This window comes from Papilio polytes, unplaced genomic scaffold (assembly GCF_000836215.1).
Source record: "Papilio polytes unplaced genomic scaffold, Ppol_1.0 DF824270.1, whole genome shotgun sequence".
NCBI classification, from domain to species: domain Eukaryota; kingdom Metazoa; phylum Arthropoda; class Insecta; order Lepidoptera; family Papilionidae; genus Papilio; species Papilio polytes.
The window spans coordinates 2570829-2584111 of record NW_013524934.1 but is presented as its reverse complement, the minus strand read 5'-3'; the positions used below and the strand labels follow the sequence as shown (position 1 = coordinate 2584111).

Genomic DNA, 13283 nt, shown 5'->3' with positions numbered 1-13283 from the left:
CATCCAGCTTGAAGCAAACTTGCCCCCATGGGTAGGATGCAAAGAAAGACCGCATCCTATCCCAGTCTGCTGACCTGTAGTGCCACACTCGACGATGGCCATTCGGATTTAACCGTGGGCGACGAGAGATAGGCACTGTGGTTCGGATCAGGCAGTGGTCCGACGAGCCCAGGGGGGCGTCGACGGAAACCAAATAGCTGTCCGGATGTAAGGTCAGCAGAAGGTCCAACAGGGAAGGTGTATGATCTTCCACATCTGGGATTCACGTAGGCGAGGTAACCAAACCGTCAATTACAAATTCAAATTGTTACTCTTGTATACATTTCACTTGTTATTTCTATGAATATAAAATATAGTTCTGTCTGTCCGGGGACTTGTATTCCGGTTACAATAGTCACGTAGCGGCCAAGACTGACTCAATTCTGTTGCATGATTTCTTTTATATTTTCCTGAAAATTTGTTTCTGGTATTTTCTGGAAGTTACTATGAAGTCTTTTGTTTTCGTAAAATTATTATAACTTTGTAGTCCTGTATTTGCACTTTATTATTGGGATTGTGTGCGCGATGATACCTTTAGGATATCTGGTTAAAGATTTTGCAGATATATTTTAAATTAAATTCCAAATAGTACAAGAGCGGTAAAGTTGAGACTTAGTTTCCGTAACACTATCTAAGTATCGTCGGGAGAGCATATAATGTATAAACTATCGGAGCTTGGAGCTATACAATTTGAGGTGACTAGGCCAAGGCAAAGCTAGCCCAGCGAGGAATGGTTGACTACATATCTATGAATTTCTTTGTCTTCAAAATGAATTTACAAACAACATAAAAATAAAATTGAACTTATTACTAATTAATAACACATTTTTTTTGTTCATTAAAAAAAGTAATAAATTATGCGTAAACATTTAAAAAGCTGTGTAATTTTTCTTCTGAACAGAAAGTTCTTTTATAAACGTTAGTTTACTGCGAACTTGGGTAACAGGTGCAAGACTAGAAACTAAATCTGGCCTCTCGTATACACACAGTCGTTTAGTTTCGACGGCTACTTATGTTAAAATTAATTTTTCTGTCTCGACAGTAAAATTAAAGTTTTAATAGTATAGTTTATGGTAAGAGAGAAGAGATTTTGCTTGCAAATAACATGTAATAATGGCATTTGTCTTAATTTAATATTACGGTTAATTAACACGCTTATAAACGCCTACATTACAGAATTGTTGCAACACCTATTAGAAAGAGCAAGGTAGTAATTGTGTTCGTATACAGATATTAAAACTTTTTAAATTCATAGTTATAGTAAGATATGTTTTCAAACAATTAAAGTAAGAAAATAGGTCACCTTTGTTCTATAACTGCAGTATCCGTGTGTCACTTTAGTCTTCTCTTGGAGAAAATTTACTGAGTCGTTATTTTCTAGTGGCTCCTATAACTCGAGTGCAATTTATACCACGTAACGTAAAAATAGACGAATGTCGTCCTTTGTTAGAAAATTAGAGCTTTTTTTTACTAAGAAATGACATTTGTCATAGGATTTTATACAGTTACGTACGTTGTTCTTAATACAAACATTTTTTTAATGAACTTTTTTTTATTAATAAACGCAATTTTAAGTGGTAGAGTTCGTAGTAACATCTTTGCTGCTAAACCACGACCACACGAATACAGGGGTGAAATCGAAATAATTCCTTATTTCGTCTCATTAGTATACGTTCTTTAACAGTGGTAGTGCCCGATTTAACATCTTAGCACGAATGGGCCGGCACGCCCGGTGTAATACCACGACCACACAGAAGACAGGCGTGAAGTGGAAGCAATTCCGTGTTTCGTCTGATGAGTGTGGTGCCGGAGGCCTAATTTAAGTCCCTTTCTCTTTACCACCCTTTTCTTATTAGGAGAGGATGGGAAGGGGAAGTGGATTCGACGGTGGAGGAGATGCATAGGAAGGGGATATATCCTCTTTATGCGCGTCTCCTCCTTCGTCGTATAAGGGTAGGCAACGCATCTGCAAATGCGGATGTCTATGGGCAGCGGTTGCTTCGCCATTTTGGCGGATTCAGGTGGCCGCTTGCCCGTTTGCCACCTTATGTTATATAAAAAAAAAACCGTTCCGGAGGCCTAACTTTAGTCCTAGAAATGGATTTGGGGGGAAATAAGATATGTAAAGCAGTTACTTCGATTTCCTGTTTTATCTATTTTTTTTTAAGAAAATGAAGGGGATGGAAACCCACGGTTACAAATACTGTACTCAACTTCGTAACAAGGTAAATAGATATTATGGATTTACAATTAGGTCTAGTAAACTCATGAACCACGGTCTTAATTAGATTAAGAAAAAACTAAAAGCTCTATTTCAGTTTTAATTGAGGGGTTTGGTAGAGTATTCAGATTTCATATTTAAAATTAATGAAGGAACATTTGCTAATTTTGTTTATATTTTTTTTTGTTCCGTAATTTACTTTAATGAGGTATACTAAAGCTTTAATATTTTATAATTCTTTCTGTATGGAAGCTTTTTAAAATGACGTAACTAAAATTGAAATAATTCTCTACGTTGTTTTTGCATAGTAATAATTTTAACATTTACTTCACAAGTCGGGGATAATTGCCTATGGCTTATTTTTTAAATATTTTGGACTATGGTATATATAGGTATATCTATCAGAACGAATAAAATTGGAGTGTGTGTATGTTATTTCAGATTAGAGTTTTCCTTGCACATAATGTATTACATTGTTGCGGTCAACAGCTCGTTTGTAAATAAACAACTTAACTTCGGATTAACTTTAAAAAAATAGCTCAAAGTTCCAAGGAACTTGTTAATAACGTTGAAAACTTTCGTTTTGAATCTTTCCCATAGGGGCTGCGCGACTGAAATTTATAATCTAATTATTCTATATTATAAAAGTTTTTTTTTTCATGTCCGAAATAAAGAGTTAAAAACTTTGTGTTATATGAAAAAAATATATATAATTTACGAGAATATCTATATCTATTCTTCTTCTATACTATTATAATAAAGCGTAAACACACACTACGTTGTGGCCTACGATGTCAGCAATTACAACATATTTTTGAATAATTCTTTTTTTAATAAATAGCACTGTACTTACGTCACACTTTAGGCTATATATTTTCACGCCATTAAACTTAGGGGGTAAATATTTTGGATAAAAACCCTAATGTAGGAAAGAGACCATAAGTTGCTGAAAACATCAAGGAAGCAAGATTGCCATAGAAAGGTAATTGTTATTTTGACATTTGCAATTGAGAATTTGACAAATGCAAAATATAAATTCATAATTTCATGCGGATGAAGCCGCACGCGAATAGCTAGTACTTTATTAAATATACTGAGATATTTTCAGTTTATTATCTGATTCTTATGTATTAGGGTATTTTCAATTGTACAGCCGCTGTATACTGAATCGGTTTTTTTTATGTAATTCAATAATCGCCTTATAATTTAAGGGTGAGTTGCATCAGATCGCCGGTTATCGTAAAAGTTATAGTTATAGTTAATAGGGTTACAAGTGCAAAAACATATTCTCGCAGACGTTTTCTATATTTATTGTTTTTACAATGGAAACATATTAACCTAAATGTCAGTAAAGTATCAAGTTGGTGTCAAGAGACTTTTCGTTGTTATTTGTAATTTAATTAAACGCTATTGCATATTTAAATGTCGTTTTAGTATTAGGCCGTTATTGGTTTATTGTAATCTCATAGGCATTGGATATTCTGTTAACAAGCGCTTCGGTATTATGATTTAATGTTTACATGACGCTCGTGTTATACCAATTTGCATATTTTATGGGTATATTGTAAAGTAATTAATTGTTTAAATGATTTGTACAGGCTTTCCGCTTAAACTGAAGAAAAAGTTTATTAATATGCATAGATAAGTGAATTACATCATTTTTTTATACTTCGCAATATTTTCATACATATAACTTGAGAACAAATTTAGCGATATTTACCACATTAAATATCGTTTTGACGCCAATAAAACGTACGCTGAGCGACAATTTAGGCAGTTTTATGATTGTTTTATGACTGTGGGAAAATCAAATGCGGATATAAAAACACGTACCTATAAAACATAAGTAAAATAGTTTAAATAATTTCGCAAGAATCCATGAAAAAAACTTGATTGTCTACCATTAATAGTGGGTTATGTAGCTTTTGTGTATTGCACTAGCTGTTACCCAAGACTTTACCGGTGTGAAATTAAGAAATATATGCCAATTTACTCAGTGATAACGTAGGTTTTTAATTTCTTTTAATACATACAAAAATACAAATATTTCCTCTTTATAATATTAGTGTAGATATAAGGAGGGGGGGGGGGTACCTGCCCTGCCCTGCTCTCTAGCGTCGCCCGTGACACAACACTAACCAGGCGTCGAAAATATTGAACCTGATTAGTTATATTTTTGTTACAGACTTCGGTTAGTTTGTAAGGTTCTTCAGATAACACATGGAATGACTTTCACTTGTAGTCCATCTTGTAGTTGTCAGATCGCCGCGAGAGTCATCTGTTTTGGAGTGTAAAACGATTAGAGTTGGCCTAGAAAAGAAATAGGGGATAATATTAAAAGGTTTGTTTGCTGACTTCTTTAAAACCGACTAATCTTATTAATTTTACTTACTTCTAGGCAATAGGTGTGAGGGTGTAGCTCTAATTATCCAGATTATAAATTAATGTAAAACTTTATACAAACGATTTACGAAGCGTCTTGCTCGGTCACATTTCTTGTAAGATGGAGGTCGTGACTTTGCATTTATTAGCTCCCAACACCTGTGTTTACCATTCTACTCGACAGTATAAATTATCTTCCTGTTTAAATGTAATAAACATAAATTAATTAATTGTTAGAGAAACAAATTGTTAATAGAATACATAATGGGATACAAAACAGGAGTGAATCTGGATTAATTATTACTAATAATAGTTATAGGAACTTGGTTTATGTGCCTTTAAAAGTCTACCACATTATAACACAAGTCTTCGGATAATGCTCCAGTGGATGGCCCGCTTCAGTAATACCACAAATACTTAAAAGACAAGCGTAAACTGGAAGGAATTCCGCGTTTTATCTCACGAGTGTAAGTGTCTTGTTTTTGTGTGTGTATAATGTGTATTCTTTTGTTTTGATTGAGGTATAAGATACACCATTTACAATATTTTTTACTGACGCGATGTCGCCAGCAAACTTGATTATAGCGGGATAAAAAAATGCTCGTCTATAAGATTTCCGCGTGTATCAACTTACAGTCAAAGTTCCGGTTAAATCATTCCATCCGTTCCAGAGACAAAGATCGCCATTTAGACGGCGCGGAATTTAAAAAAGTAGGTTATAATACGCCAATCCATGTCAGCAAAATCGGCCCAGCGGTTCCGGAGGTTACCCGGAACAAACGCGACTTGCAGTTAGACAAATATTTTTTAAATGATATTTTCTTAATCATCAATCATGGAAATACATCATCTTCGCGAAGTCTGTAATTTTTCTTTCAATATTACATAACAGACACACCAATTTTTATTATAAGTACTCGTATATATTAGAGACTTAGGGCCTATCCCACCACTGGCTGATAGAGGCTCAGATAGCTTAAAACGTCATTGTCAGATAGAGTAACAAAATCCGATATTTTTATTACATATTTTATACGTTGGATTTTTATCTGAAAATTTACAAGACTTTGGTAGAACTGACTTTTAATATCGTCTATTATGAAGAAATAAGCGATTCAGAAATTAGCGCGTCTAGCTTACCAGTATCATCTATATATATCAAATGTAATCAAGTTGGTAGCTCGCGTTACGCGTATTCAAAGCTTCGTTACTACACTCTAAATTAAACGGCTATTCATTAGTAAAGTTGTTCGTATATAGTAAGGTCGGGTGAACTTTCAGTCATATGCGTTCAGTATAATAATTTGACTTTGCCAAATGACAAAGGTGAATAAATTTTTTTAGGCTAGGGTTGTCTGGTACTTTTAACTCTATGATAGTTTGGAACAATTATAAACTGATTCCATATTGTTAACTTTCCTACTTGTTTCTTTCCTTTTTGTATTTATTTATTAAACACTAGCTGATGCTCGCAATTTCGGCCGGGTGAAATTAAAAAAAAATCACTGATAACATAGGATTTTAATCGTGAAATTATTTTTTGAAATCGGCTCTGTAGTTTTTGAGTTCGAGTTATTTTAATACATACAAATCTTTCCTCTTTATAATAGTAGTATAAATATAGATAATATATTACTTTTTTGTTCTATAGCTTGGATGATTAAATAAACATAAAAACGATTTTAAGTACAATAATTGGTTAATTCAGAGACGATTGTTAAATTATTTTGTTACTAGCGCGCTATAAGGTTATCCGCGACTCCATCAGCGTGGAATTAAAAAAAAGTAAGCATCTTATGTGTTCTAAAATTCCCTCTACATCTATGCCGAATTTCATCGAATTCCGTTTAGCAATTTAGGTCAACAAACACTTACAAACCATCTCAACTTTCTCACTTTTAATAGCTCGAAAACCCAACATGTCAAAAAATTGTCAAAAAAGGACTACTTACATTATCTTATCAATGATGGTGACCTTTTATTTATAACATTATCTTTATGACTAAACAATATTTTATGATATCAAATTACATCCACGTATTACTTTGATTATTGTTATTATATTAATTACATTAGTTTCAAGGTGCATATTCCGAAAATTGTTGCCACTTTATCGAAGTCATAATAAGAAAAAGGTGTAATTTTTTTATAATAATTGATTATGAAGGACATTTAACCAATTTTAAATTCTATGATTTTGCCTTGTATTGTATTTACATTAAAATGAGAGTGTCGACAGAAAAGACAATACTCGCTGTGCCCCATTTTATAGATGTTCTTTATATCACAACCAAAAGTCGGCCAATTTCTATCTGGATCTCTAAAATATTAGGAAATACTCTAAACGGATATTTACGTCTATTCCATTACAACTTTTAAACAATAAAAGTGGTTTTTAAATTGTGATGCAATCATCGAATTAATGTCGTAGTAGTATAGGAAGTCAGACAAATTACTTTCAATGAGTCATCTTATCATCATAAGTATACTAAATCAATTACGTGTTAAATGATAACATACCTTATATAAATATCACTCCAACTATTTGATAAGAATTCAACACTCAGACTCTGATTAAAGATACTCCTTCATAACAGACTACAAATAGCAATCGGGACAGAAGTAAAGATTAACTAGAACATGCATATAAGCAAGCTACGTATTTATTCTTTATTAGAATAGACTTGGCTGTTTCGTGTTACTAAAAGAATAGATTTTTGTATTTCACATCAAATTACATTAAATTTTTCAAACTAAATATTGAACTGGCAGTGTCTAAAGCTAAGAATGTCTTCATAGGTGTACCTTCGTAATGGTCAGAAAAGTTAAGCTAATTCTATGATTCCAAATTATTTTTTCCTAAGTATGTTTGTTACTACGCATACAACTTAAGGTTATCGTCCAGACATTTAATTAATGATTACGTAGATAAGAGATGAAAGAAGAATCATGATGACTTGTAAATTATATCTAATACGACCACGTACACTGGTCATGTTTCAATAAAAACTTATAAATGCGCTTTATCTTAAGGTTCCTTCATTCTTTAGTAAGTTTGCTCGTGATCATGTTGGTGAAAGGTTTACATATTTTGCTATTAAATTTTATAGTAAGTATTAAGGCAGCAAATATTTTAGCGTATTTCCCATGCCCGTCGATCAGTCATCAAGTCGTGTTTCGACCAATAACATTAGAATTGATCAAACGTGGGCACACAGTGACCGTACTTACAACTGACCCTATTTATCCAAAAGGAAAAACTCCGGCAAATTTAACAGAAATTGATATGCATGATGTTTCATATAATTTGTTGAAAAAAAACTTGCATAAATTTTTAGTGGGAAAAAGAAGCGATGTTGTACATCAAGTGAATATTTTAAAGGAGTTTGCACCGCAAGTAATAGAAGAGCAAATGAACATAAAAGAAGTAAAAGACTTTATCAGTAGTGAAACAGAAAAATTCGATTTAATATTAGTTGAAGCGTTTTACTTGATGGCTTTGGGAATATCACATGTTTATAAAGCTCCGACAGTTGTGATAAGTTCTTTTGGTTCATTTATTGGCAGTTATGAAATAGTCGGTGCACCAACCAATCCTCCACTTTTGTATCGAAATATCTTTAGTCAAAAACTTTACAATATGACTATGTGGGAAAAGTTAAATGACTTGTATACTCAAATCAGAATAAGATACTTGTCAGCTTCTGAAGACGAAGAAAACAAAGCTCTAAAAAGAATATTCGGCCCTGATGTTCCAAATCTAAATGAATTAAAAAATGAAGTTGAGATGTTGTTTTTGAATATAAATCCTATTTGGGAAGGAAATTATCCCGTACCACCCGCTGTTGTATACATGGGTGGGTTACATCAAAAACCACCAAAAGAATTACCCAAGGTAAGGATATGGCTCTTTTCACTTAATGTTATTAAATGTTAAATAATACCTGTAGACTAAATTAAATTGTTTCCATTGGTTCGAGTTTCGGTAGACAACTATAAATTTTGACGTATACTTTTAGAAGTGTCGTATGTCTGACAGCTTTTGAGTATTTTCACTTCTCCCTCTGAACGATTTTAATGAAAACGATAAGAAATAAAGCTCTTAAGTTAGTAGAGTTCAATGTAAATACATTTCGTTACATCCAAAGCAGCGGTTACTGCCACTGTATACATTTTTCAAATACAGTATTAGTTTTTGACAAAGCCGAAGAAACAATAATTCTTGCTACTCTAATAAAACAAAAGTTAAAATTTTCACATTAATACATTCTGTTTCTGATATTCTAGCATATCGAGTCACCGGTTATCATTATTACGATAACATTATCATTGTGAGCTTTGGTGGCTTAAAAGTTTGATTTAACTTGTCATCTGCAGGTCCACAGTTCGAATTCCACCATGTAATATGTATATTTCTATTTTTGAATTTCATAAATATTTAACCAACACTCCGTGAAAGAAAACATCTACTACTAAATACAACGATTAAACGTCAAGTCTATGACATATTTACTTCAACTAGGATAGGTTCCGGGCTGCTCAGTGGGGATGTCTAGCGAGCTGATGATGATCGTCTTCTCCTTGTTCTTCTACTTGTCATGTGGGGTCGGTGCACCAGATTTTCTTCCTCGATATCAATCTATATTCCGTCGTTTTCTTCATACAATCCATCTTCTCATTTTTTTGATACAATCCATCCATCTCGTATTAGTCATAACGGAATGTCTCTCCACATTGTACACTAAATCGAATCAATTTGTTTGCCTTTTAAAGTCATATCTTCAACCATTGATACATTCGAATCAATAAAACCGTCATTTAGTATGAAATCTCTATAATTTCTTCAAAAGGTATAATACTCAACAGACCGTTTACATTTTGTCTTGAGTTATTACTTACATGCAGATAAACATTACTAACTATATTACTTCTTAAATAAATTAAGCGTAGAGGTGTTAATAATTATTTTTACGCTATCAAACTGTGTAGTGGCTGTAATGAGTGTTATCAAATAAAAGAAAATCAATAGAGTGGTACATTATATCTTATAGGTTCTCAACAGAGATGACAGACATGATGACTTGGAATTTATATCTAACACGTCCACGTACACTGGTCGTGATTCATTAAACTTATAAATGCGTTTACCCTTGAGGTTCCTTCATTCTTCAGTTAGTGTGCTTGTGATCATGTTGGTCAAGGTTTTACATATTTTGCTATTAAATTTTATAGTTAGTGTTAAGTCTGCAAATATTTTAGCCTATTATCCATGTCCTTCGATCAGTCATCAAGTCGTGTTTCGACCAATAACATTAGAATTGATCAAACGTGGGCACACAGTGACTGTACTTACAACAGATCCTATTTATCCCAGAGGAAAAACTCCTGCAAATTTGACAGAAATTGATATGCATGATGTATCATATAATTTATTGAGAAAAAATCTGCATAGAATAATAATTGGGAAAACAAACGAGGTTATAACTCAAGTACATAATATAAAGGAGTTAAGTATAATCGCGATAGAAGAGCAAATGAACATAACAGAAGTAAAAGAATTTATCAGCGATAAAAAACAAAGAATCGATTTAATATTAGTTGAAGCGTTTTTGGAAACAGCTTTAGGTATCTCACATCTTTTTAAAGCTCCGACAATTTTGGTCAGCTCTTTTGGTCCATTTCTTGGCAACTATGAAATAATCGGTGCGCCAACTAATCCTCCTTATTTATATCGTAATTTCTTCAGTCAAAAACTTTACAATATGACTATTTGGGAAAAAATAATTGACCTTTATACTCAAGTCAGAATAAAATACATAACGATTGCTTCCGAAGACGAAGAAAACAAAGCTTTGAAAAGAATATTCGGCCCTGACACTCCAACTCTAAATGAATTGAAAAATAAAGTTGAGATGTTGTTTTTGAATATAAATCCTATTTGGGAAGGAAATTATCCCGTACCACCCGCCGTTGTGCACATGGGTGGATTACACCAAAAACCACCAAAAGAATTGCCTAAGGTAAGGCGGTGTATCATGATTTTCTTAAATAATTTTAAATGTCAAACAACTTCTTACAACATTACCTAAATTGTTTCGATTGGATTGTGTTTAGTAGATAAATGTAAATATATAGTTTGTATTTATTATATAGTTTGAATTTTAATATGACATTTCAATCATTTATACCGTCCCTGGACGAAAGGACAAAAAGTTATTTGATTAGTAGAGATAAATGTTTTTGATTAGTAGAGCGAATTACGTCATGTGCCATGTGCAAATTATTTTCGATTTTTATATGTTGACTATTGGTAAGTCACCCCGTACTAGGGTAGACTCCGGAACCCTCAGTGGGGACGTCTAGTGCGGTTGTGATGATGGTCATCTTCTTCCCGCTCTTATTCTTTTGATGTAGGGTTGGTGCAACAGATCTTATTAATATAAATCTAACTTTCATTATTCATCGTCATAGACGACACTCCCTTCTCATTTTTGCACACAATCCATCCATTCATCATCATTCATCACTTAGTAAGTCACCTCTAAATTTCTTCAACAGTTAAAATACTCTACAAACCGTCTCCATTTTATCTTGAGTAATTACTTCCATGAAGATAAATATTATTATATTATGTCTGCAATAGATAAAACGTGGAAGTGATTACAATTGTTTTTACACTATCACACTTTGTAGTGGCTGTAATAAGTGCTATCAGATAAAAATTAAATAAGCGGTACAATAATATCTACATATATGGTTCTCAACATTAGTGGATATAAATATATAAAAAGTTGTTTGTTTAAGGACCTTTCGCAATTACTGGACAATTCGAAGAATGGTGTAATATATTTCAGTTTCGGCACAAATGTCAGGCCGTCTTTATTGGATCCAGCGAAAATTGAAATTTTCCATAAAGTGTTCGCCGAGCTACCTTACAATGTCATATGGAAATGGGATGACGAAAGTTTACAACCAAGATCAGATAATGTTAGGATTTTCAAATGGCTTCCACAGTCTGATCTGTTGAGTAAGTTATTTATGTTTACACTATAATATTTAAATTTATATGTTGAGTACTCTGTGTGAGTTAACATTAGGCCTGATTCACTTCAGAAGTTTTACAACTTACAATTATATTTGCAGGACATCCAAATGTCAAACTATTTATAACACAAGGAGGATTGCAGTCTACTGACGAAGCTATCACAGCCGGCGTACCGCTAGTTGGTGTACCAATGTTAGGAGATCAGTGGTACAATGTTGAAAAGTATGTTTATCATAAAATCGGTGTGCGGCTGGACTTTGAAGATCTGACTGAAGAAAAATTGAAACAAGCCTTACTAGACGTAGCTGAAAATGAAAGGTTGGTGTTTACTTTATGCAATAGATTTTCTTTAGTTATCATTACTTTTTACTCTATGTATTTCTTGATGAACTAAAATAGTTGATTGAGGCCTTATATAATTTTATACTACGTAAAATGTCGTAGAAATATAGATAGCTATGTGTATTATTTTTTATTTGATTAATGATTCATTCTAATCGTTCTTTTTTACAGTTATAGAAACAACATAATCCGGCTACGCAGTCTGATGCAAGATCAACCACAAAAGCCGCTGGAGCGAGCCATCTGGTGGTTGGAGTACGTGCTGCGTCACGGAGGTGCTAAGCATCTCAGATCACCAGCCGCTAACATTTCCTGGTCCGAATACTTAGAGTTAGAACTACTTTCCTTAGTACTTATTAGTTTAGTCACATCACTTGTATTAATTACTTTAGTTTTAAGGTTTACATTCCAAAAATTGTTGCAACTTTATCAAATTCATTATAAAGAAAAGATGTTATAGTTTTATGTAAATTTTAGCTAATTATTAGTTCGAATTCTCACCACAGCCACCAATTGTGCAATATAGAAAAAAATACAATTTGAAGTGAAAACAGTTTTTATTTATTTTTATGTAAGTCATATTTGAATCCATGTTCATCCTGTAAAGTAACTATAGGTGTCCCATCCATTATCTTTGCAGAAAATTTTACAACGCTCTCTTTCTTTAATACCTCTGAAAAATAATTGAAAACACTGAGAAGCATCAAAGATTATGGTTTTATTGCAAATACGTTACACACATTTTATTTTCTACGAAAATTAAAAAAATATCTTAAAATATCTTTAACTTACCGTTCCAAACGATTTTGCTTAGAAAATTCCAAGTTGATATACAAATTAGCAAACTCAATATTAAAGATACAACGGTCAAAACTATTAATGCCACAATAAGATCTAATTCTAGAAATTCAGACCAGGTGACATGGGCGCCTGCAGATTTAAGATGTCCAGCCCCTCTGTGTCGCAGCACATGTTCTATCCACCACACCGCACGGTCTAACGGCCTTGTTGATTGGTCGTTCATTACTCTACGTAGATGTTCTATATTCTTGCGATAACTGAGAATACAATACGAATAAAAGTTATTATAGAATAAAAAAAAAATTACGTACTAGCTGTCGCCCGCGACTCCGTCCGCGTGGAAAAAAAAACAAAAGTGAGTAGCCTGTGTTCTTCCAGACTATCCTCTACATCTACACCAAATTTCATTGAAATTCGCTCAGACGTTTCGGCTACAAACTCTAACAAATATCT

General features: G+C 33.1%; 1 protein-coding gene across 3 annotated transcripts; it reads left to right on the top strand.

The window, feature by feature from the left end:
• Positions 1-7284: 7284 nt before the first annotated feature.
• LOC106105602 (UDP-glucuronosyltransferase 2B14-like) lies at positions 7285-12580 on the top strand. Of its 3 annotated transcripts, XM_013286032.1 has the most exons (5): positions 7291-7751; positions 7981-8537; positions 11447-11669; positions 11786-12005; positions 12201-12580. In XM_013286032.1, coding segments are annotated over exons 1-5 (1290 nt in total). In that variant the 5' UTR covers positions 7291-7750; the 3' UTR covers positions 12490-12580. The 3 variants fall into 3 exon arrangements, with proteins under 3 accessions (XP_013141478.1, XP_013141486.1, XP_013141469.1); XM_013286024.1 differs by having other exon boundaries at positions 7285-8537; XM_013286015.1 differs by lacking the exons at positions 7291-7751; positions 7981-8537 and adding an exon at positions 8568-10662.
• The last annotated feature ends 703 nt before the right edge of the window (positions 12581-13283 follow it).